General features: G+C 40.4%; 1 protein-coding gene across 1 annotated transcript in view; it reads right to left on the reverse strand.

The window, feature by feature from the left end:
- Nucleotides 1-22,582, reverse strand: part of LOC146798097 (cytochrome P450 2G1-like) — a 1,186,024-nt gene that overhangs the window by 241,814 nt on the left and 921,628 nt on the right. The window contains exon 8 of the mRNA XM_085625315.1: nucleotides 8,656-8,843. Coding sequence (XP_085481441.1) covers nucleotides 8,656-8,843 — 188 coding nt within the window. The remainder of the gene's footprint in view (nucleotides 1-8,655; nucleotides 8,844-22,582) is intronic.

Genomic DNA, 22,582 nt, shown 5'->3' on the forward strand with positions numbered 1-22,582 from the left:
GGAGAATTGAGAATATCTGTAATGAGGATGTACAGAAGAGAAAACAAAAGAAGAGTGATGTGATTGCAAGCAAAAAGAAAAAGGACAGTGTTGAAGAGGTTGTTGGTTGTCATTTTGAAAATAGCTCTGGTGTCAACTGCTACGCAAATGTAGTGCTGAATGTTGTATTTTATCTTGAAATGTTGCAAGAGCAGATAATACTAAATCATGGAAAAAGATTCTGTTCTCTGCTGAGTCTCCTTTATGAGAAGCTGAGTAAGGATAAAACTAAAATAGAAAGTGCTTCTGATGTTAGAAAACTTTTAGATGCATGTTCTGGATCTACACAGTTTAAAGCAAATGTCCAGCAAGATGCACAGGAATTCTTAATGTATATGCTGAGGGTACTGGAAGATGAAGGGGTAGAAGTAGAAAATGTATTTGGTGTCTCTTATAAATGGGAACATTGTTGTGAAAACTGTATGAACACATGCAGTAGTAATGTTGATTCTGAAAGGTTCATATATTAACCATTACCAGAAAGTAAATCAGTGTCTTTTAGTAAATTAGTTAAAGATGCTAATCACAACATGGAATGTTCTGAATGTAAATCAGAAATGTTGTCAACGTTATTTTTAAAGAAATATGGACAGTATGTAATTTTAATGGTACAACGTTGTAGAGCTGATGGAACAAAATTGGAAACTTTACTGAAGAAGTTTGTTGCTAATCAATTATCAATATCTGGAAAAACTTTTATAGCACTTGCAATAATTTTTCATGACGGTCCTTCTATAACATCTGGTCATTACACAGTTTATCTTAAATGTGAAAAAGGATGGACACTGTGTAATGATTCTCAATTGATTTTCAAGCAACGTTTGCCTTATGATTTACCCAATTCTTACTTAATTTTTCTGAAACCCAAATTTTAAATACTAAAATCTGCATCTGAAGAAAGCATTATTTAAATTTTAAAGGATTAAAATTGAAGATTTCACTAAAAAAGGATTTTAAAATTACTATTTGGCCTCAAGGAAAGGTAATACAAACAATTGTGGACTTCTTTGACAGATTTTATTTTGGCATATGTTCTTTTGCAACAAGGTTTAAAGATGTAATTTATTGAAAATTGTTATTGATCTTAAAAGGTATTTGTAATATATATGTGACATTTCTATCAAGGTATGTTTTAGTGAGGATACATTTGGGGCTTTTTTAAACAATCTTTCAGATTGTTTTTTTTTTTGCCCGCTGTTAAATGATGAATACAATTGTTTTCACTATTTTCTGTGAAAATCAAAACATTCTGAAAACAGCAAAAAATTAAAAAAATGTAATTCAGTTTCCTTGCAATTTAAAAAATACATTTATTTCCAAATAAGTTATTTTGATAGTCAGGTAAGTTTAAAATATCTGTATTTCTCACTCCTTCCGTTTCATGCTTCCTTTTCTTCACCTCTCCTCACTCTGCTTTTCTCATTTCTCTTCCCTCTCTCTCTTCCTGCTTTACTACTCTTTCGTAACTCCCTCACTCCTTCTCTACTACTCTCCTACCTTTACTACCTCCATCACTAATTTTTCATCCATGTTTCTTTCTCTGTATCCATATGTCTTAGTCTTTTCAACTGCCTTACTCCTTCTCAGTTGTTTGCTCTCTGTATCTGTCACTCTCCCTTTGTCTGTCTTACTCTTTATTTCCTTAACATCTCTGGGGCAGATTTACAAGCCCCCTGCGCCACCACTACGTCACTTTTCTTGATTTCCATCTCCGCACTCTTCATTTCTCATTTTTCCTTACCCGCTTTTCTAATCCTCATGCCATTTAAAAAAAAAAAGAATTAAAAATCAGATTTACAAGCCCCTTAAGCCACTTTTGCGTCTGTTTTTACATGTAAAAAGTGATGCAAAATCTGCCCCATTGTGTGCTGAAGTTTTGACCTCTCTGCTCACACCAGTATTGCATGATCTGTTGCTATGCTAACAGGAAGAAGTCATGTTAGAAGTAGGAATCATTTGGAAAGGGTTGAAATTTTCAAGCAATAGAAATGTGTTTCCATTTTTTAAAAAAAGGTGAAGAACATGGAACAGGGGCAGGGTAGAGACTTCCTGACCACCTAGTCTTTGTCAGGGAGTCCCTGAAGGTTCACTAAAGTTAAAAAAAAGGATTTTTTAAAAAAAAAAACATCACAGGGTGCGCGCAGCATGCGCGCACCCTAAAAAATAAATAAAAAATGAATCCAAAAAACAAGTTTTTGGGTTTAGATTTTAGGTGGCTCTAAAAAGAGCCCTTGAGTTAATGTAGGGACAGAGGAAGAGAAAAACGAAAAAACGAAAAAACAACTATGGCCTAGTGCAAGAGTGCTGCTCAAATATTCTGACAATGAGATCAATACTGGCCTCACCCACAGAAATAAGAGTACCGCAATCCATGCACCGTGTACTCATCCTTGCAAAACAAGGACAAATATCCAGAGGTGTGGAAGAAGGTGAAGGCACAATCGCAGAAGAAGTGCTCGGCTGAGCTGCCGAAGATGTGCTCGGCTGAGCTGCTGCAGATGTGGTCGGCTGAGCAGGTGGAGGGTTTGCTCCAGAAGCTCGACGGAAAGTCGCAGGGTGCACTTTCTCAACGTGCCTCAACATTGTGTGAATACTAAAAGAGTACTTCTTATTAGGATTCCCACGTGATAAGGTCCGGTGACAAAGTGTGCAGGTGACTTTCGGTGCATTCACCTTCTTTTGCCCCTCAGGAAAAGAAAAAAACTGCCAAATAAAGGAGTCTTTCTGCTTCCTCTGCCTCTGTCTCTCAAGAGTGTCCTGTTCACTCTCAGAAGATGGCTGCTGCTCTGCCATTGTCTCTCAAAAACAGATTAGCTCCTTCTCCAAGGGAATCAGAACTAATAATGAGGGGAGTGGGTGTGATGTTGGAAGAATCTGGAACTGAAAGTACTTTGAACCAATGAAAAGTGATATTTCTTGATCACATGACTTGCCATGATGGGATTGGGTGTGGTGTTGGAAGAATCTCAAACTGAAAGTACTGAAAACCAATTAACAGTGTTGTTTTATTAATCACATAACTCGAGGTGCGCGCACGGAGCAAGCTCCCAGCGCGCACGGTGCAATTACGCATGCTCGAACGTGTACGCGCGCATGCGCATAAGTATTACGCGCGTACGTAGCGCGCATACGTAACACACGCGCCTGCGCGAACGTCAGCGCGCGTAATCCACGCGCATGCGCAGATTTAGCGCGCATACTCCGTGCGCATGCTCGAGTGTAGCGCACGGAGCACATATGACGTACGCATGCGTACGTAGAAAACGTACGCATGCGTACTGAGTGCGCTTAGCGTGCGCGTACTATGACGTATGCATGCGTACGTAGAAAACGTACGCATGCGTACTGAGTGCGCGTAGCGAGCACGCACTATAATGTACGTATGCGTACAAAGATAACGTACGCATGCGTACATGAAAAACTTACGCATGCGTACTGGGTGCGCGCTCAGAGCGCGCACCCTAAAAAATGTTGAAAAAAAAAAGGAATTAAACTGTACATAAGTTAATAGAAGATATTAACTTTGTTGTACAACTTTATCCAACTTCAAATTTTTTAAAAAAAAGAGCCACACAAAATTAAAGGATACAGATAAACTATAAATATATATATAGGTAACTTTTTGTAAAATAAATATATAAAAAATATAATATTACATACATAAATTAGCATTTATAAAACCTTTGAAATTCACTGAAAAAACCATAGGTTTCACACACGTTATAGGTAGGAATTAGCATTTAAAAAACCTTGCAAATTCACTGAAAAAACCATAGGTTTCACACATGTTATAGTTAGCTGGACATTTCACTCGTACAAAACCATTGAAATTCCCCCGTTATAGTTAGTTCAGCTAACTATAACTCGCGCACCCGCAATCCACTGCTGATGACTTCACATATTACATCACTCATGACATGGTCAGTGACATCAATGATGACATCACTGATGACATCTCAAATGACATCACTGATGACGTCACTGATGACGTCATATATGTGATGAAATAGTTCATCTTCTCCCACCATAATATAAATTCAGAAACACCAACTCTAAATTACAGATGGGTATTTTGAAAACCATAGATAATCTAATACCAAAAAATACATACCTACTCATTGACTCTTAGATCTACATGCATCTCCACTCACTCACCTGTACAGACACTTATACTTACAGTCACTCCGTACAAGACTATCATATGCATTTATACATCTATGTAGACACTCACACACTACCAATCATCCATTGAGGTACTGACACACCTAGTCAGTCATGCTAATAATCACACTTCAATTTACTTACCTATGCAGTTATACACACTCAAGTTCAATTACTCATAAAAATAGTACCACATTCTTACGCTCTTATAGAATCATTGATACAAGCACACACTCATCCATACAGTCACTCTCACAATCACACACCCTCAAATCTACCCACTTATATACTATTACACATATATATACTGTCTTTCACATATGTAGTTTGTCACAAATGAACAACTGAGATATACATTCAATCCCTAACACACCCTTACATACACTCACCCAACCATACAGTCCATCACAGTTGCACTCTTAAAACCATGTACCCATAGAATCACCCACTCATACATCTATGCACAAAGTCACACACACCTCACCCACTCATACACTCAGGCACCCATACAGATACTCAGACAACCAATCAATAACCCATATAGACAATCATATAGCTATTCACAAAACCATGCAGCCACTTATACACCAACAGACAGACAGATACAGACTTTCACACAGAGTCAATTACACACCTAGAAAATCATCCATTCACTCACTTTTACACCCACTTATTCTTCAACAGGCCTTTTCCTTTAAATATTAAACATATGAAAACAGTTCAGAAACACATAGTCAATGGATGACGTCATCAGTGATGTCATTTGAGATGTCATCAGTGATGTCACTGACCATGTCATGTGTGATGTAATATGTGACGTCATGAGCAGTGGATTGCGGGCGCGCGAGTTATAGTTAGCTGAACTAACTATAACGGGGGAATTTCAATGGTTTTGTACGAGTGAAATGTCCAGCTAACTATAACATGTGTGAAACCTATGTTTTTTTCAGTGAATTTGCAAGGTTTTTTAAATGCTAATTCCTAACTATAATGTGTGTGAAACCTATGGTTTTTTCAGTGAATATATGTTATCATTACAAATGACCCGTCCGGGTCAAGCGCTCAGCTTTTGGAAATAATGCTTCATGAGGTCTCGCCATGGTGTGAGCTTGAAAAAAAACAGGTGACATGTTCCTCATGTAATCGATAAGTATGTATATGATGAGTAGTACGGGACCCATCAAGAGAAGAGGCAATATATCTCAAAGATATCACAAATTGCAAGCTAAATCAACGTCATCAAACAGAGGACAGGAAAGACCATGTTTACATAAACTGCTATATGGTTCAATAAAGTTAACGTAAAACATCATAATCTAGTTCATCCTTGACATAGGTGCAGTCGCCACAGGGATTGTACAATAAAGGCGAACTGCTCCGGGTGCAACATTCTAGAATCTTGTAAACAATATTGACAACTTGAAAGTTGATGAAACATACGTGTATATTTGCAGCAAGATGTATAAAAATGCAGATATCGCAATACCACATACATATTGAGTGCCAAAAGTGTTCATTGTTTAAACAAGATAACTGTGCATTGGTGGCATCCAATTCGTTTGAACCATCACAAACAGTCTCCATTGAATGCATCCATTTGCATTCACGGGTATTAAGGACTGAATTGATGTCGCCACCCCTGACGCCAAGCGTAACTTTCTCAAGTGCAACCCATGTAATGTTCTCATATTGTTGATTTAATCACTGCTTTGAAACACAAAGGTATGTTGCGGTTTACAATTTTTATATCTGTCATTGATTTCCTGATGGGCTTTCACTGCTGTATTCATCTGTTAAATAGTGACACAAGTCTCAGCTGGCTCTCTTGTTTCACGTTTCAGGCAGCCACATGGTCACAGGACACATTGGATTTCCAGTAAATCCATGTCTAGATAAAGTGAGTGTTTGGCGACCATAGTGGACCCTTATTTATAGATCCCTTCATTTATATGATTATTTACACTCCTCCTAACTTGTTTAGGAGGATTTTGGTATTTCATTGCCTGTGATGATACACAAGGTTTCCCACTGGGCCACTGGCTATGTTGGATTTGAACAAAATCTGCGATTTCAACATGCTTTATCACCTTGGATCCCACTGAGGATCCTGCAAGATTTATCCAGATACACCATTTTGCGTTGAAATAAGTGGCATTATTCCTTTGGTCAGTGAGTTATGATCCCATTCCCCTCATTGCGCTAGTGTTGTCACATGCTTAATTTTTGCTTTCAGCACATTGTGAGCCCTCCCTACTTTCCTTTCTGATGCAGGAGCCTACGGGCCTACCATTTCGATAAACTACCACTTGAATAATCTAGCTGAACCTAATTGGTAAACATTCATTGTTATCTTTCAAGAACAATTACATTTGTACTCTCCATCACCTGATTAATAAGAACCAATTAAATTATTCCTAGGAGTCTCTATATTGTCCTGATGAAGAGCCCAGGCTAAGGAACAATTAACCTCCACATGACAAGGGGGTTGAGATGTCGACGGTCTTTCTTGTTTTATCAAGCACAGACAACAGAGCTTAATTATCTGTGTCAGGAGGATGCTATTTTTTCTTGTATAGATTTGCTTTCATATGGCTGGATAGGTTTTATCAGTCTATGATGTATATATTGCACATCACCTTTCCTCTTCTACAACCCTCACAAGCGCTCATTTACTCCTGGGCACTCTCTCCTTTCCCTTTCTGGACCACCGATTTTAGAAATGTACAGACAATTGTGCTGTCCTCTGATCATATATTCATGTTATAATTAGGAATAAATTGCATTTAATTGATTTGTTATGGTGATTTTTTGACCTTTTTTTCTTAAATCAATTTCCACTGTGACCACTTTTTTGTACTGTACCATACCTGGGTCTGGTGTATTCTCGGGTTACCCCATTGTTCTATAACTTAAACACAAAGGTAACATCTCCACCCGTTGTCCGGAGACCATGTTGTGGTAATTTCATAGTAACTACATGTCTGCAATTTTCCGTAATAATTAGAATGACAACTCCTTCTCCATTGGTATCTCTGTGTTGGCACATTATTTTCAAAGAAGAAGGAACTTGATTAAATGAATTCATGGAGCAAGGGTAAACACAGTGTGGGACATTTGTATCCTACAGGCTTGAATAACCTAAAGCCAATACATAGGGTATAACGTGTCAGCTGCAGCGGCTTTCCCTACCACCATGGACGTCTCCGGTTTGGAGGTGAGTATGGTTCTCTTAGAAAGCACAATTGAACTACTCAGGTAGATTGTTAACTAAGAACCCAACGAATGTTCGCGGCACCTTGTCGTGTAGTTCCCACTAATCCATAGGATCTGCACATTTGTTGGACAACATAAACTATGAGTGAGGTGCCTAGACTGATTTCAAGCACCCCTGCAGGATATGTTGGCCTAGAGACCAGCTAGCTCACAGTGCCACCATAAGCCCCCCTAATTCTACCAGGGCGTGAATAGTTTCTGGCAACCACTGAACATGACAACCCTGAGCCCTCAGGGATCCTGGTAACAGATCAGAACCTTTCGCTCAGTCACTCGTGCTTACTCATGCTCAGAGAAATATGCAAAAAATACACAGTGGGACTTTTTCAATATATTTATTTAACTGATGTTATTCTTGTATAGAATACATGTGCTGCAATAATCAATACACAGAAGCAGATGAAAGTGATTACAAGCACCAAAAGAGTAACAGTAGATACAGTTCTACCATGGTGTTTAAACAGTGTGTATAGATGCAGGCACATAAAACAAGGCAGTAATCAGGTGTACTTCTACTATGCAAACCCTACTATGTGTATACCTAGAATGTGTATAGGTGTGAAGCCAAGAATCCCCTGAAGTGATGATCCAACCCTATTACCTGGCTGGAGAGAATGTAGGACCCCATCATGGTCACAAACTGAGCACCCCTCTCGAGATATCAGACCGCTGTATGGTGAAGTCTCAGCATGCAGGGATCCTCGGTATCAACTTAAGTGCCTCCTCTGCTAATCTTTCAGGATGCTTATTAATTATAATAGAAAGCATCCTTGTGATGTATGTACAGATTAGCAATGTTATGGAATGTTATGCGAATCTAGATGTATAAACAGAAGTAGTTTCAGAGAAACAAATCCAACATTGTCACACAGGTGAATATGTGCAAAAGGATACAGCAGAAATGTTATCATGCAAAATTAGGACAATATAAGAAAATGTGGAGATTCGATACTCGGGCCTAACCCGGGCACATAACAACTGATGTGGCAATGTCTTCATTTTTCCTCTAATGGGCAAAATATAAAGGGATAACATCCAAATCTTCTTTGGGTGGTTTCCTGTTACTTCTGCACACATGTTACCTCATCTAAACAGCCAACACACTATCATTCAACTGCGGAAAAGTGCTTTCTGAAAAAAAAATTCCTACTGACTATACGCCTCTGGTCAATGTTCACTTACCTTGGGAATGGTGTAACCTCTGAACTGTGTGTTACAGATCACAGAATGCGGAACTCCAAATGGAGCAAGGTTAATATATCTTTGGATCTCATGGATGACAGCATCAGTGTATGGCATTTTATTCCTGTCTTCAACAGAACTGTGACGGTGTCTGCCAATCACCTGGTCAATTTCTTCCTGCACCTTTTCTGTCACAACAAAAAGTTTTCAGTAACTTAATGAAGTGATATTAAATTTGAGTTCATGTTAAATTGAATGAAAAATCAATTAACTTTTAATCATAGCTGGGTACATGGTGAACTTTCGTTATCTTACCGGGAATAGTCACACAATTTTACTATTGGTCACATACCTCAATATAAGTTTTACTCTACACAGGCTCCAACTCCCCATTGTACGTGTAAACAATCAGTTTACTATGTTTTGAGAAAAAAGCTAATTGACACACAAACCAACATAAACACACAAGGCATCCATGCTCATGAAATTTTACTTCTTCAGCTATAGCACATCAACTAATATATAAGAGATAACTATATTTTAATGTTTCCTGTGAAAAACAGGGTTATTGGTTGATGGTGGAGGTGAACTCTATTTAAGCATCAATCACAATCCTTGACAGGGTGAACCACAATTGTCACTAAATTAACCTGTGTTTTAACTCTTTAATAGCTTGGCACAAAAACAGTCAGGCTGAACTTAGAGGCAATGTGTAAAGTATTTATGCAGAATAGAAACTGTAATCCAGGGAAAACACAGCACAAGAAGAATCCAACACCAATTAAGAAAAATAGAGTAAAATTAATAAATTATATGAAACCAAAATCAATGAAAATTCAATCAGTAGAACCAGAGATATGTCATTTTTAAGGTTTAATAAAACACTAACTGAGGGCATCTGGTTGGGCTAGACAGGTACAAAGTCACAAATTTTGGCCACGCACCATGGAGTGCGGGCCGTAAACATGGACTAGGTCAGACATGGTGAAAACTTTACCGTCTGAAAGTTTGGCACTCACAGCTCAAAAGTACAGTGTTCACAGGAGGGGCTCAACTGATGCCAGCCAAGGGACCAGGACCTTGGGAGGCACCTCTTAGGGATCAGGAGTGCACTACAACAGAGTCTAGCGGGGCTCAGGCAACTTGAGTTGCAGGTTCAGGCAGAGCCTTTTGCAGCATGGCAGCTGGGCAGTTGTAGGGAGGCCTCTGGAGCTTGTTGTGTCCCTGTAATTCAGAACAGGAGGTCAGAACAGAACTTGGAGCCACTTTGGTAGTCCTGGGTTCAAGGAGATGGTACTCTTTCCTTCAAGCAGCAAGGCAGGCCTCTAGCAGCAAGTCTGTCCTCTGAAGACCAAGGCAGGCCTCACGTAGCAGGGCAGTTCTCTAGTTACAGCACGGCAGTCCTCTGAGAAACAAGGCAGGTCTCAAGCAGCACGGCAGTCCTCTAAGAAGGCAAACCTCAAGCATCAGGGCAGTTCTCTGGAGTACAATGTAGTCTTTATGTAGTATTCATCATTCTGGACTCCTTGCTCACCATGAGTCGCCAGATCAATACCGTCTCATCATCCTGTTTCCACACGCTATACCTACTCTGAAAGATCTTCAAGTGGACCCACACCGAGTCCAGAAAGATGGTCACCCACGCACTCATCAGCAGCAGAATCAAATACACCAACACACTCTACACCGTCATCATCCAGAAACTCTTCAAGAAACTTCAGAACGTTCAAAACACCTCCACCATACTTATCCCTGGCCACAGCCTCATCATAGACCACCTAAGAGACCTCCACAGGCTCTGAGTCAACAAAATAATCACATTAAAGCAATGCACGATGTGGGACCTACGTACCTTACCCACCACCTCGCATTCCATGCACCCACCAGAGACCTCAGCTTTGCCTAACTAGCCATGGCTACTGTCTCTCGTATCCGCAAGACCTCAGCTGGCGGAAGATCCTTCTCTTCCCTCGCACCAAAGACCTGGAACATCCTCCCTCTCCACCTCAGGCAATCACCATCACTCAATTCAGGAAGGACCTCAAGACCTGGCTCTTCGACTGTCCCACAGCGCCTTCCACGAACCAGCAGTTCCTCTCCCCCAGCACCTTGAGACCCCTACAGGTGAGTAGTTGTGCTTTATAAGCCACCTGATTGATTGAGTGTTACACAGGTCGAGGAGTGTACTGAGGGGTTGATCTCAGGGTCATACCTGGTGCCATCTTTGAAGTGGGAGAAACATCTAGACTTCTCCACACATATTGCTCTAGAATTTCCTTCCTACCCATGCCCCGGATCCAAGATGTCTGGAGTGATAATAGGTGACTGTGAATTTCAATGTGAGTGCAGGAGGCAGTCCCTATTGAAGTGCAAGTGTGGTAGGTGACAGCTCCACTGCGCCTATCTTGTCAGGATGACCAACCCTGCCCACACCTGGTTCCTCTTTGTGATGCTGCTTGTGAAGAATGCACAAAGATCAATTGCCAATTACACCTAATAATGTGACTAAGAAAACAGGCTGTAGGCACCAAAATGTTTTTTGCTCTTAGCTCTGTGTGACTGGAGTCTGTCTCCAATACACGTCTGGGGGACAACTGGACTTTGTGCATTCCCTTTAGACAGCCACACGCAAAGGGAACTTCGGTATAACTGCGTGGTCATTCACATCCTGATGGGCCATCCTAGGCAGGATGGGAGGGAAGAGCTGACACTTATACCTGAACAGGCTTCGTCCTGTTCCCACACAAAGGGCTACATACCCCCCTGTAGTGCGTCTGGAGCCAGAGCTGGGAGGGAGGACCTCTTTGCCACACTTTGAAGTCACCCACACTTCAAAGGCACAACTCGGTAAAAGCACTGGGTCTCTGACACCACACAATCAGACACTAGTGGTCCTGTGAAGATCTCTACCAGTAGGAAGGACTGCTGTGCTGCTACAAGGTCTTCCATTCTACTGGACAGCTGTTCTGAAAGAAGTGCTTTTATGCTGTGCTGCCCTGCTGCTTGTTACCCTCTGCCCTGCTGATGAAGGACTAGCCCATTTCACTTGAACACAGAGTGACTCCAAAGGCATGCTAGCCTGCCCCCTATTCTAAATCTCATGGACATCATAGACTTCTCATCACCCTGCAACAGCACTTGGACTTTGCTTGTTGCAAGTCTTGCCCTACCAAGTGGTGCCAACCCAGTCCTGGGCCCTTGGAAGTGGGTATAAAGTGCTACAACTGCTAAAATCCAAGCATCAAGGACGTTGTGCTGTTCAGAACCTGCACATCTCCCTTGACACTAATGCATCCCCGCTGCTACATGGACAATGGACCTTGTAACAGCGACTGTGCTGCACATTGTTTCCAGTTTCACACACATCTCTGACTGCGCAGCTCAGCGCCAACCCACCACCTTTGATTCAGCATTTCAACACCGATGCATCACCTTCATTCCAGTGGTTCAACACTGATGCATCACCTCTTTGCTTCCTGCATCTCAACTCTGTCGACGACACATCCCAGGTACTTTTCAGCAGGCCAAGGCTGATCCCTATATCTGACCTACACTCCATCACGGTCGGACTAAGCTTTTGGAATTACCCCTTTCTATTGCAACCAGATGTACCCGGATGGCACTTTAAGCTTGTAAGGACTATATTTCCATTTATTCTTTAAAAATTCATAACTCTGGGTATACTTAGTGGATTTTTGTTGTGCTTATCTTGTTTTGTTCATAACAATATAAGCTGCTTTTGCTAAAAAGGTGTGGAGTCTTCTTGTGGTGTTTTCACTGTGTAATTGTTTGAAGTGTTGCACACATACTTTACACATTGCCTCTTAAGTTAAGCCTGCCTACTCTATGCCACACTACCAGAGGGTGAGCACAGGTTGATTTATGGTGTGTATCTGGCTTACCCTGGATAGGATTGTGGTTCCTGCTTGGACAGGTTGCATACCTCTTCCAACCAGAAACCCAATTTCTAACAATTAACAAAAGGGTAAGGAGTTGAGAGAAGATGAGAAGGATCTTTAATTTACCACTTTAGTTAGGAAATGCGGAAGGTTGAATGAAACTTCCAAGAGATTGCATCTGTAAACGGATAAAACTTGCTTAATTTTCTTGGGGATAAATAATGGACTAGAAAAACAAGGTCTTAAATGAACAGGAAACTGGTGAGTAGGGAAGAAATGTGAAGACAACCAGATCTTGTATTGAGGAACAAATTTAGTGTAGGTGTACAGTAAAGTCAGCTATGGCCTTCATATACTACTTGGCTTGTCACAGATTTGTAATACTTAATTGTCTTGTTTCTGTAATTATTCTCAGATCTTGAAAGCCAACTGAAATAAGGGACTAAACCAGGATGGAGAAGGAAATGTCTGGGGACAGAATCCTTGAAGACAGAAAAATGGCGACAACTTAGTTTTATAATATGTAGCATTACTATAACCAAATCGCACTAAGGGTAAATATTCAGTCAGTTGTATTGCATGGCATTACTGTGGCGCCAAACATTTTGTTCCAGACAATAGTTTGCCTTCTCTGTCTGCCCATTAGTATGCAGATGGAAAGCTGATGAAAAGGCTTGTTATATGTTGAGGTAACAAAGTGCCTTCTATAATGAAGAAATATATTGAGAGCTCATCTCTGAAATGCTGATATCAGGAAATTCATGAAGCTGAGAAACATCAATAAAAAACTGTCATGACTACTGGAGAGAAGCAAAGAACAATGTTTACAAGGAACTCATTTCAAGCCACATTGTTAAATTAGCAAGCTAAAGATACTTGCATCAGGTTTAGTCAAAACACATATAAACAATTTAAAGTAGGACCTTAACTCTATTTGGTCACGGCAAAATTATCACAATGTTGCTCTTGTTTTTTTAAATAATGACTACTGGAGAAGCAGAAGAAATGGACTGAAAGGGTGAAAAGTCTGATTGTTAAAAAAGTGTATCCAGTGACTCTGGTCACACGTTATCTGTTGGAAGGCTTTAGATCAGTAATAAAGTTCATGGAAATCCTATGCCACGGCCGAGGAACAATGGTAAAATGTTCTGAATATGCAAAGGTATTCTCGTAAGTCGCAGTTCCCTGGGCCGGAATGGGACAAACCTAAACATAGTCCTTTACGTCCACATAAATAGCCTGCCACCAAAGAAAAAGCGGGTCAAGTTCAAGTATGGAATTAACTCTGCAGTGACCAGTGACAGCAGTCATTGGACATCTTAGTATCTTCTTTTTGCAAATCTTTAATTGGAAAGAACAAGGTTTGCTGTCTAAGTGTAGATCATTATGGTGCAGGAAAGGAGTTTTACACTTTGACCCAGTTTTACTATTGATTAAGGCACTACAGTGCAGCATCCAAAGTTACTGTTTTGCACTGCGTGGAAGAAAGAGAGAGGAGAAGAGATCATATCTACTAAGATAAGCCTCTGTTTTCCTCTCTGTCTATGCTTGTGGACTTTAGGCTGTCAAGCACCAATGCATACACCTTTGCATCATAGAGCAAGGGTGTGTGCATCCTGTCAAGCATAGGTTCTGTACTGGAAGTAAAGCCTTCTAAAACAAAAGCTATGCTTTAACACATTTCCCACCTTTCATGTATGCTGTACAATGCAGCCCATATGCAAAGTTTGAAAGGTTTGTAGACAATAAAACATCTATAATTGTTACAGCTGCCTTGAGTAGGCATAACATTTAGTTGCACATCTCTTTCTACCAATGTTAGTAGAGAGGGATACGTGAGAAAACTCATGGGTGGTTGCATTAGGGATGCCCATGTACTACTAATGAAATGCCCCAAAGTCGTGTAAAGTAGCTGAAAGTTGTGCATAGCATTACTTTATGTTAGATTGGCCTACATTCGAACGCACATCCTGATGTGCATTGGAAAGTAAATCGTCAGTCAAAATAAGCTTCATTTTGGCAATAGCCATAAATGCAGACAGCCATAATAAAACATCAATTAAAAATCCACATTCAATGTTATGCAAGTCCATAAAAAACACCAGGCAGCACATCCTATCTAAAAACCAAGAGCACAGTTCAAATAGTTACACAAAAGTATCTTAATAACATTCCAATTAATTAATAGCTTCTGAAAGTTAATATGTAATTTCAAAACAGGAATAGACAAATATTTAGTTTTGTTTAAAGACAATAAAAAAACTAGCTAAAGATAATACCATGGCACAAAGGATAAACACAATTTTGATTAAAAAACATATCTCCTCCTGATATAAAAGCTGCTTTTATAAAGTTAAGTACTGGAAAACAAATTTCGGGGGATTCTAAGGATTGCAAAATAATTAGCCCTTCCTATGTCGTCTCACATTAACATTTAGCAATAGCGGCATCTTTGCTCGTGATATAAAGAACAAAACACAGTGGCTAGTACTTTGGATTGAGGGGTTGTCATACCCACACAGAGGTAAAGTCTGGTTTCATCCCCCCAATGAAAGGGGACACAAATTTAAAGTGCATAATCTAAGAAGGGTAAGCCAGTGGCGATATGTTGGGTTTGTAATCCACCCTAAATACAGCTCAATGCACAGCTTGTGGTTTTGGTTAATTGTATGAGAAAATCTATATAAATCTAACAGGCCTAAACTGTCAACAGAATCCCTCAGATACTTAAACCAATGAATTTTGTCAACCCTCTCTAATGACAGGCAGTCAGACATACAAGTTCCTGTCAGACCGGGATGACTATAGTTGAACCCACAATAGAAGTGGTGCTCGCCAATCAAGTCTTCCAAATAAGGCATCATCATTTCCTCGTGGCAAACAAGAGTAGCTCTACCTCCTGACAATAGTCTGTGTAAAAATTGATTTTCAGTGCATTGTAGTATTTCCACTTTATTGTACCCCCAGAGGCCAGTACCATAGACACCCACTGAGATGCACTTGCTCCTCAAGAGGGACAACATTTCTGGGATTGTTTTTTACTGTAACTTGTGGGCGAATCTAAAAATGCCCTCAATATTTCTGTGAAAAACTGACATCTAAGTGTTAAAAACGGTGACCAACTTAGAAACTAGTTAAAATGATTCCCAAGATAATTAAAATCTATCTTTTACTTTTGTCAAAGTGGAATAACCCATTTTAAAGACTTTGACTTAGTGCTGGAGACTTTGACTTTGTGCTGGAGCGTCCACATGTCATGATATGTGACTTTGGAAAGTTTACTTTAAGATCTAAGTCCTCCATTTAAACTAAAAAGAGATTTAAAAGAGCCTGCAGGCTATAAGCAGTATGTGCAATCAGAACTGCGTTATCTGTGTATAATAAAATGGGTAAGTAAATCAAACACACTACTTGTACTGGGTTTGTGTTACTAAAGTAATGCACATCCCACACAAAGTGTTAGTAAATCCAGGCCTTAATGTCTTCCAATTCTATCTTATTTGTAAAGTTCTAAGTATCTTCAGACTCGTTGAAGAATTTAACCGAGTAAGCTTACCACTCTAACAGGTAGGTGTAGAACTTTGCTCAGAATTCTCTTCACAAGGCATCAAGACCATTCTGCTAACCTGATATTTATTATATAAATGTTATAGAAATGTGCACAATGAACTTGACACAGCATTGTTTTGTATAAATTGTCTGTTCAGATGGTTTCTTCTAACTTTAAAAGACTCTCTGGAACCCATCTAAAAATATGCATTCAATGAATGAATGCTTGATGGCTAACAATTCACAATTCAAGGCAGAATAATTCTGTTCAGGGTTCCAAGGATGTTAAAACATGAGGTAATTAGAACACAGGATTGTACCAGTAACCAGACAGCACCCACAACCACTGTTCCGTGTTGCATGCGCATGTGAGCAGGAGCTCACACTGTCTTTCCCCAGCACGAACACATTCTCCCAAAGCATGCACTTCACTGCTCTATGCAAGACCAAGAGATGGTTCGTGAGCAGCGCATCAAAATGCTCACTTTCTTGGAGCTGAATTGCAGTAACAGCAAGTTTACAAAGCCGGGTGGAAGAGCAGAATGCGTTGGAAAAGACTTGCAAAGTCTTTCTCTTATGTGCATGGGTTTTGCTACAGTGGATAACAGAGTTTGGAGCAGGCAGTTGCTAATATGCTGCTTTCATTATTATTATTCAGTGATGGGCCTGCAAGGATTCAGAACCAACAGCTGCCTCCGGGAGCCTGATACAGAAATGGACTGCATGTATTGTTGGCAGTGGCGCTTGTAAAACTTATGGTCAGATGTACGACCTTTACAATTTGCAAGCCACAAATTGCGTTGATTTGCGACTCGCAATTTGCGACTCGCAAATTGGAATTCACAACAGTCTCTCAGACACTGTTTGCCATTCCTAATAGAGTTGCAAATTGCATGCTTCATTAATATTCATGAGGCATAAGCAATTTGCGACCCCATTAGAAATGGCTAGCACTCCCAGGGATGGTGGCCGGCTGGGGTAAGCAGACCACCATGTCTATGACTGCATTTTAAATAAAGCAAAAACCAAAGGAAATGATGGACGGAGTGTTGAACATTGCAAGCACTCACCCCCAGTCAACTGAATCCATCACCGTTCTTTAGTCCACTCTGCCACCCCAGTTCAGACATAGCCATATGCAAATCAGTCTGACCCTGTGCCTCATGGGAACAGTCCAGCCCGAACTGCCAAGCCATGTCTTCCCTGGACCTGAAACAAGCTTCCTAGGACCAGTTTCTGGCATTTCAGCCGTCTTCAGCAAGGCTTGCTTGAATCAAGTGGCAGAGTGGGGACCCCTTCCCGTTTGCGAGTGGCTTACTACCTACTTGAAGTAGGTAGTAAACTGCGAGTGTTTTGCATCCGTAAATGTGGTTGCAAAACAATGGTACATTCCATTGTAACTCGCTATTAGGAATGGACGCTCTTTCCTAATAGCAAGTCACAAACGCGATTTTGCGAGTCACTGACTCGCAAAATAGGGTTTGTACATGCCCGGACCCGTTTTTGCGGTCGCAAACGGGCCGATTTCCTGTTTAGGACCGCAAAAATGGTCACACATCTGACCTTAATATGGTTCTGGGTAAAACTGAACAAAATAAAAGGTGTATTCTGCCTTTCTCCAAAATCTAATCACATCCTTTAATAATTAAGCCCAAAGCATTAACCTTTGATGGCAGTAAGAGATACCAATAGTGGGGCTGAAGTGCACAGCATGAAGCCGGAAAACCTCGAATCAGTTTCTGCTTGACCAAATTGTGTGATCCTAGGCGAATACATTATTTCACTGAGCAACCTTTTTGATCATTATAACATATAAGATCATATTCAAATCATTGAGTTCAGGGTGTGTGCTGAACAAAACACTTCTCTTGTGTCTGAATTAATAGCTTAAAAAATTGTTCTATCTAAAAAAAGAATTTAGGCCTTATATTCTGCATATATGAACATTATTTGCCTCTTTGTTCACTTGTAGCATGGTCATCAAGGCCCAGGTAAGAAGGTTTTCTAGTTCATGTTGAAAAACTCCACCTTTAGGAATACTTTGCAAATGAACTTATGTGCTATGATGAAATGTTGCTAAAGAAATACACTTGTATTGAATGTTGAAGACAAATTATCATAGTCTTTATGTAATGCTTGTTGCTCAATTTAAATGTCAAATATTTTCCGGGTTCGGCTCGTACAGCAGCTCTTACAGCCGGAGCCGATCCTTGGCTCAGCTCTCCCTGTTAATTTGATGGCCCGCCAACCTCTATTCACTCCCCGCTCTACATTGGACTTCCGACAGTTGTTCATTTGTTCTCATCCCCTTCTATGGCACAGATTGTCCTCTCCTCAGTCTGTTTCATGTGTCAAGTGTGCTTCCAGTAAAAGGAGAAATCATGCCTGTCATCATGGCTTTAAGTGGGATGAAATAGTGGGGAGTCTCTAAAAGGGGCACAGCAAAAAGAGGTGTAACTGTTTCTGGGGGTTGTTGAAGGCGTAGTGATCTTTAGAGTGTCACAATCACCTGCTCACTTGTAAGGACTGCATTTTTATTTACTTTTGCCCTGTTTAACGAGCTTTGTATTTCAGTCACACTCTTTTGCATATAATCACAGTTATAAAGGCACCATTGCTTTGTGCGCTCTGCAGTGGCCAACAATTGGATGCACATAAATTTGAACACCTTTTGGACACACTGACAGTCATTGAAACAATCTCACACTTCCGTCAACCTCTAATCCAGAACTCTCCACCGTGGCCCATTATAAACACCCACCTACATCCTGAGCTTGCAGGGGTGCAAAAATTACAGCATATAAAAATAAATCACAGCATACAAATGACACAAGCCAACTGTGCTGGTCTGCCTTATTGCAATTTTCTTACAATGTCAGTTCTGCCAACTAAAACAAAATGTTTACTATGTGAGGAGGGGGGCAAGGCCTTAGACGAGGTTGGTCGTTATGTTTAGAAATACCTGAGAGGCACTTTAGCCACCGCCTTGACCCCAACCCCCAATAAAAAAAAAATGGTTACTGAGACTGGTGCCGGTGTTCTAGGGTGTTGGCTATTAAAAGCCTCAAAAAATGAGCTGGCAATCCACTGTTTTCAGACGTCTTTAGATCGTTTTCCCTGCCACCCTGTGATATCGGCTGCTCACCGTGTGACTGTGTGAATGGAGCCGGTATTGTTTGGCAAATGGTGACACAGTATGAGTTGGCAGGTCTCCGCTGTCTACTTTGCTTTAGGCCTGCCCACAGGGGGCAACACATGTGTGTACATGTAATAAGTACAACACTAAATCGCCTCTATGTGATACGGCAGACTAAGTTAAAAGTGAGATAATTAACATTTTACTTTTGTAGTTGGGTCTTAGAAGCCACATTTCTTTGGTTTTGTATTAACCTTAATGAGATAGAGAATACTGGAACACCATCAAAAAAATAAGGGACCTAGAGCGCATAAAGGTCCAGCATACATATTCCACTGTAATTCTAGAAAATTATGAGGTATGCTGTTACTGGGGGAGGAAGGGGATTAGGTCACTGAACGAGGAGCCGCTAGGTTAGGAGAGGTTTCTTTTTGAAAATAGGGCCCTCACACACCCTTGCGGGTGTCGTGCTTCATCAACGGGCCCAAAGAGGAGCAAGCCCGATGATTAAGCATGATGCCCGCACTATGAGAAATATGTCCTCAAATCTGTTGGTTAAGCTGTTTTTTTCAAGGTCTGAGATAAATATCATCTCTTGTGAGATAAATAATAAATTAATTGGCAATAGAAATTAGCCCTCAGAATCAGTGAATATCTCTTACAGAGGGAAGTAAGGACCAGTGAAGGATGGCAGATATTTTCTTTGGATTCATATACAGCTCATTAGCAGACAGGTGAAACACTGCTTTTTCTGTGTCACTTTGGACACTCTTGCAGTCTCTGGTTTACAGAGGAGATAATGTTGTTTGAGTCAATAAAGAATCATAAGGACATTTCTTCTATGAGTCTTCAGATATCTAGAATAAATCAGAATGTTATCGGGGTATACCTTTACATATCGATTCAGGGCATGTGAACGATGGGGTCAATAACTCTTTTGAAGATGGCTGTGACACTCATAACACAAAGGGCATTACCTGATACTCATAGTGACAAAAAGGAGTAAGAAAAGCTGTCTTCTGTTCATCTTCCTCCCCAATTTGAAGAAGGTGATAGACTCCACAAAGTTCAATCTTGGTAAAGATTAGAGGGCCTCATACAGACTCAGAAATGCCTTTTATTAATGCTAAAGTATAACAGTGCTTGAGTGTGAGTTTATTTAAGCTTGGCAAGCAGTACAATTCCTTGCTACACTCTGGTGAGGTGGAGAGAACAATGATTCTAGTCTGCACTGCAAGTTCTCCTCAAAATACTATCTAGGATCATCCTTTTGAGACTCGATTAAAATGGAAAAGTGCTCCTGTCATGGTAGTGAAGGCGCATTCAAAATCAACCGCCAATAAAGAGGGAAGGAGAAGACTGTTTGTTTCTAAAAGAAAGACATCTGAATTTGCTTAGTTATAAAGCAACAATGTCCACAGAAGCTGTAACTGGAATGGTCTTAACAGCGTCCAAGCACTTTTCAACTGCAAACCAACAACCACCTGTAGCATGGCAACTGTCTCAAAAGAAACAAAATAACAATGTGGTACTTTGTGTAGTCCAATTCATGCATGGATTATGAGGTTTAGGCCAGAGCAGACCCAAATTACTGGATATAATATTAAAAAACACAGTTCATTTTGGGACCCCACTGAGATAACTAATAAACATGATGTAATTGACCGGCCAAGTAGGTAACTGTTTGGATTTGGTCCGGTGTTTTCTTAGGTCAAATTGAAATCTGTTGTATTTCTCACTCAGGGGTCATCCAAGTACATGCAACAGGCACAAGATTTCAAAAGGAGGAGACGTGAAACGTTCTGAACCTGTTAGTTTCTTGCATTTAGCCATCAACTCATTCAAACGGTGTTCAATTAATAAAGACTTATGTATTCAAATCAAGGGAGTTGTGGGACATGGAGAATGCATGAGCTCAGCCTTGATCTCATCCTTGAGACTACAACAAAATAGGCTATTAAAATTCTTTCAATCAAGCAGGAGGTTTCAGCGGTCAATTGATGGAACGGAGTCACAGAAGAATGTACATCAAACTGCCCTGAGAAAAATCACATAAGGTTTCTCCAGCAGTACACTCCCAAACACCTTCTTTAAAAGAGATTCAGACAAGCATTTGCAATGCTATAGGTCTCTTAATAGTGAAAGCTTGAGCTATTGGTGTTGCAAATAATAATGCAACACCAATACCGACTTCAAAGCAGGCATTAAAAAGGAGAAATGTTTTTATTTCTCCTGCCTTTTTGCAATTTGCATGTGTGCTACACTGTACAGCACATGTACAAAGTAGGAAAAGTTTAGAAATTAGACTAAGCATGCTATTTTGTACTGGAAAGATTCCCTTCCAGTCAAAAATGTGACTTGAAGTAATCCCAAAAATCCCTGCAACTTAGTAGGTACAGCAGAAAAACAAATCGAATTTGCTGTTATGACAGGGAGGGTTTTAGCTCTATCAGCTAAAGTTTGTTTAAAAGTGCAGCATTTTCTGTGAGCAGATCAAAAATTGCTTGATTCTGTTGCACACCACCCCTATGCAAATTAGGACCATGTTTGCTCTGAGTCGATCAAATCTTTGGTGCTGCAACTTGTGAAGTGCTTTTGATCTTGACCTAACTTGACAGAGGTAGGGGTAACACCTTCCAGTAGCCAGTTTGATCCTCATTTCAAATATATGTGTTAAGAACTGGTGCCTGAAGGAAGGAATTCCATGCCGGAGGTAAAAAGGCCTCAAAGGAATAAAACAATCTCCAGGAATCTAGGTAAAGATCCAAGGTTCTAAGGCAGAATTTCAGGTAGGTTACCTGAAGTCTAAGGAAAGGTTGAAGCCAAGCTCAAGGAGGAATGGGAAAAAAAGCCAACAGAGCTGAAGGTACAACAAATTCGAGATTGGGCAAAAAAAAATTGGAACAAAACACTTCACGAAGGGGCTATTAACCTGTGAAAATATCCTCTTAAGATGCATTGTGATGAAGTTTATAGACAGTCTACATGTGTTGAATGCTCCTCAACAGGAAAAGGAAATGTTAAAACAAGAAAGGAAATGTCTACCATGATTGGTTGCTAAAACCTAGGAATAGCCGTTAGCAGCCACCATCTCAGAATGTGATCCTATGAAAAGTTCAAATCTTAAACAGGCAGATTCTTTTAACAGGCATTCCATACCTGTTTACCCTTTGCAAGAGAGACTGCAGGCAACCACCACCAGTACTGTGTCCTACATCAGCTCCAGGTAAGAGAGAGGAGAGCAGGGTATCTCCTAAAAGCAACTTTAGAGGGCTGTGCTTCCAGTACCCACTATATCCTTCTGCCTAACAGCAGGTTCTGTGATTGCAACACCCCCCCCCTT

Source organism: Triturus cristatus, chromosome 9, assembly GCF_964204655.1.
Source record: "Triturus cristatus chromosome 9, aTriCri1.1, whole genome shotgun sequence".
NCBI lineage: Eukaryota > Metazoa > Chordata > Amphibia > Caudata > Salamandridae > Triturus > Triturus cristatus.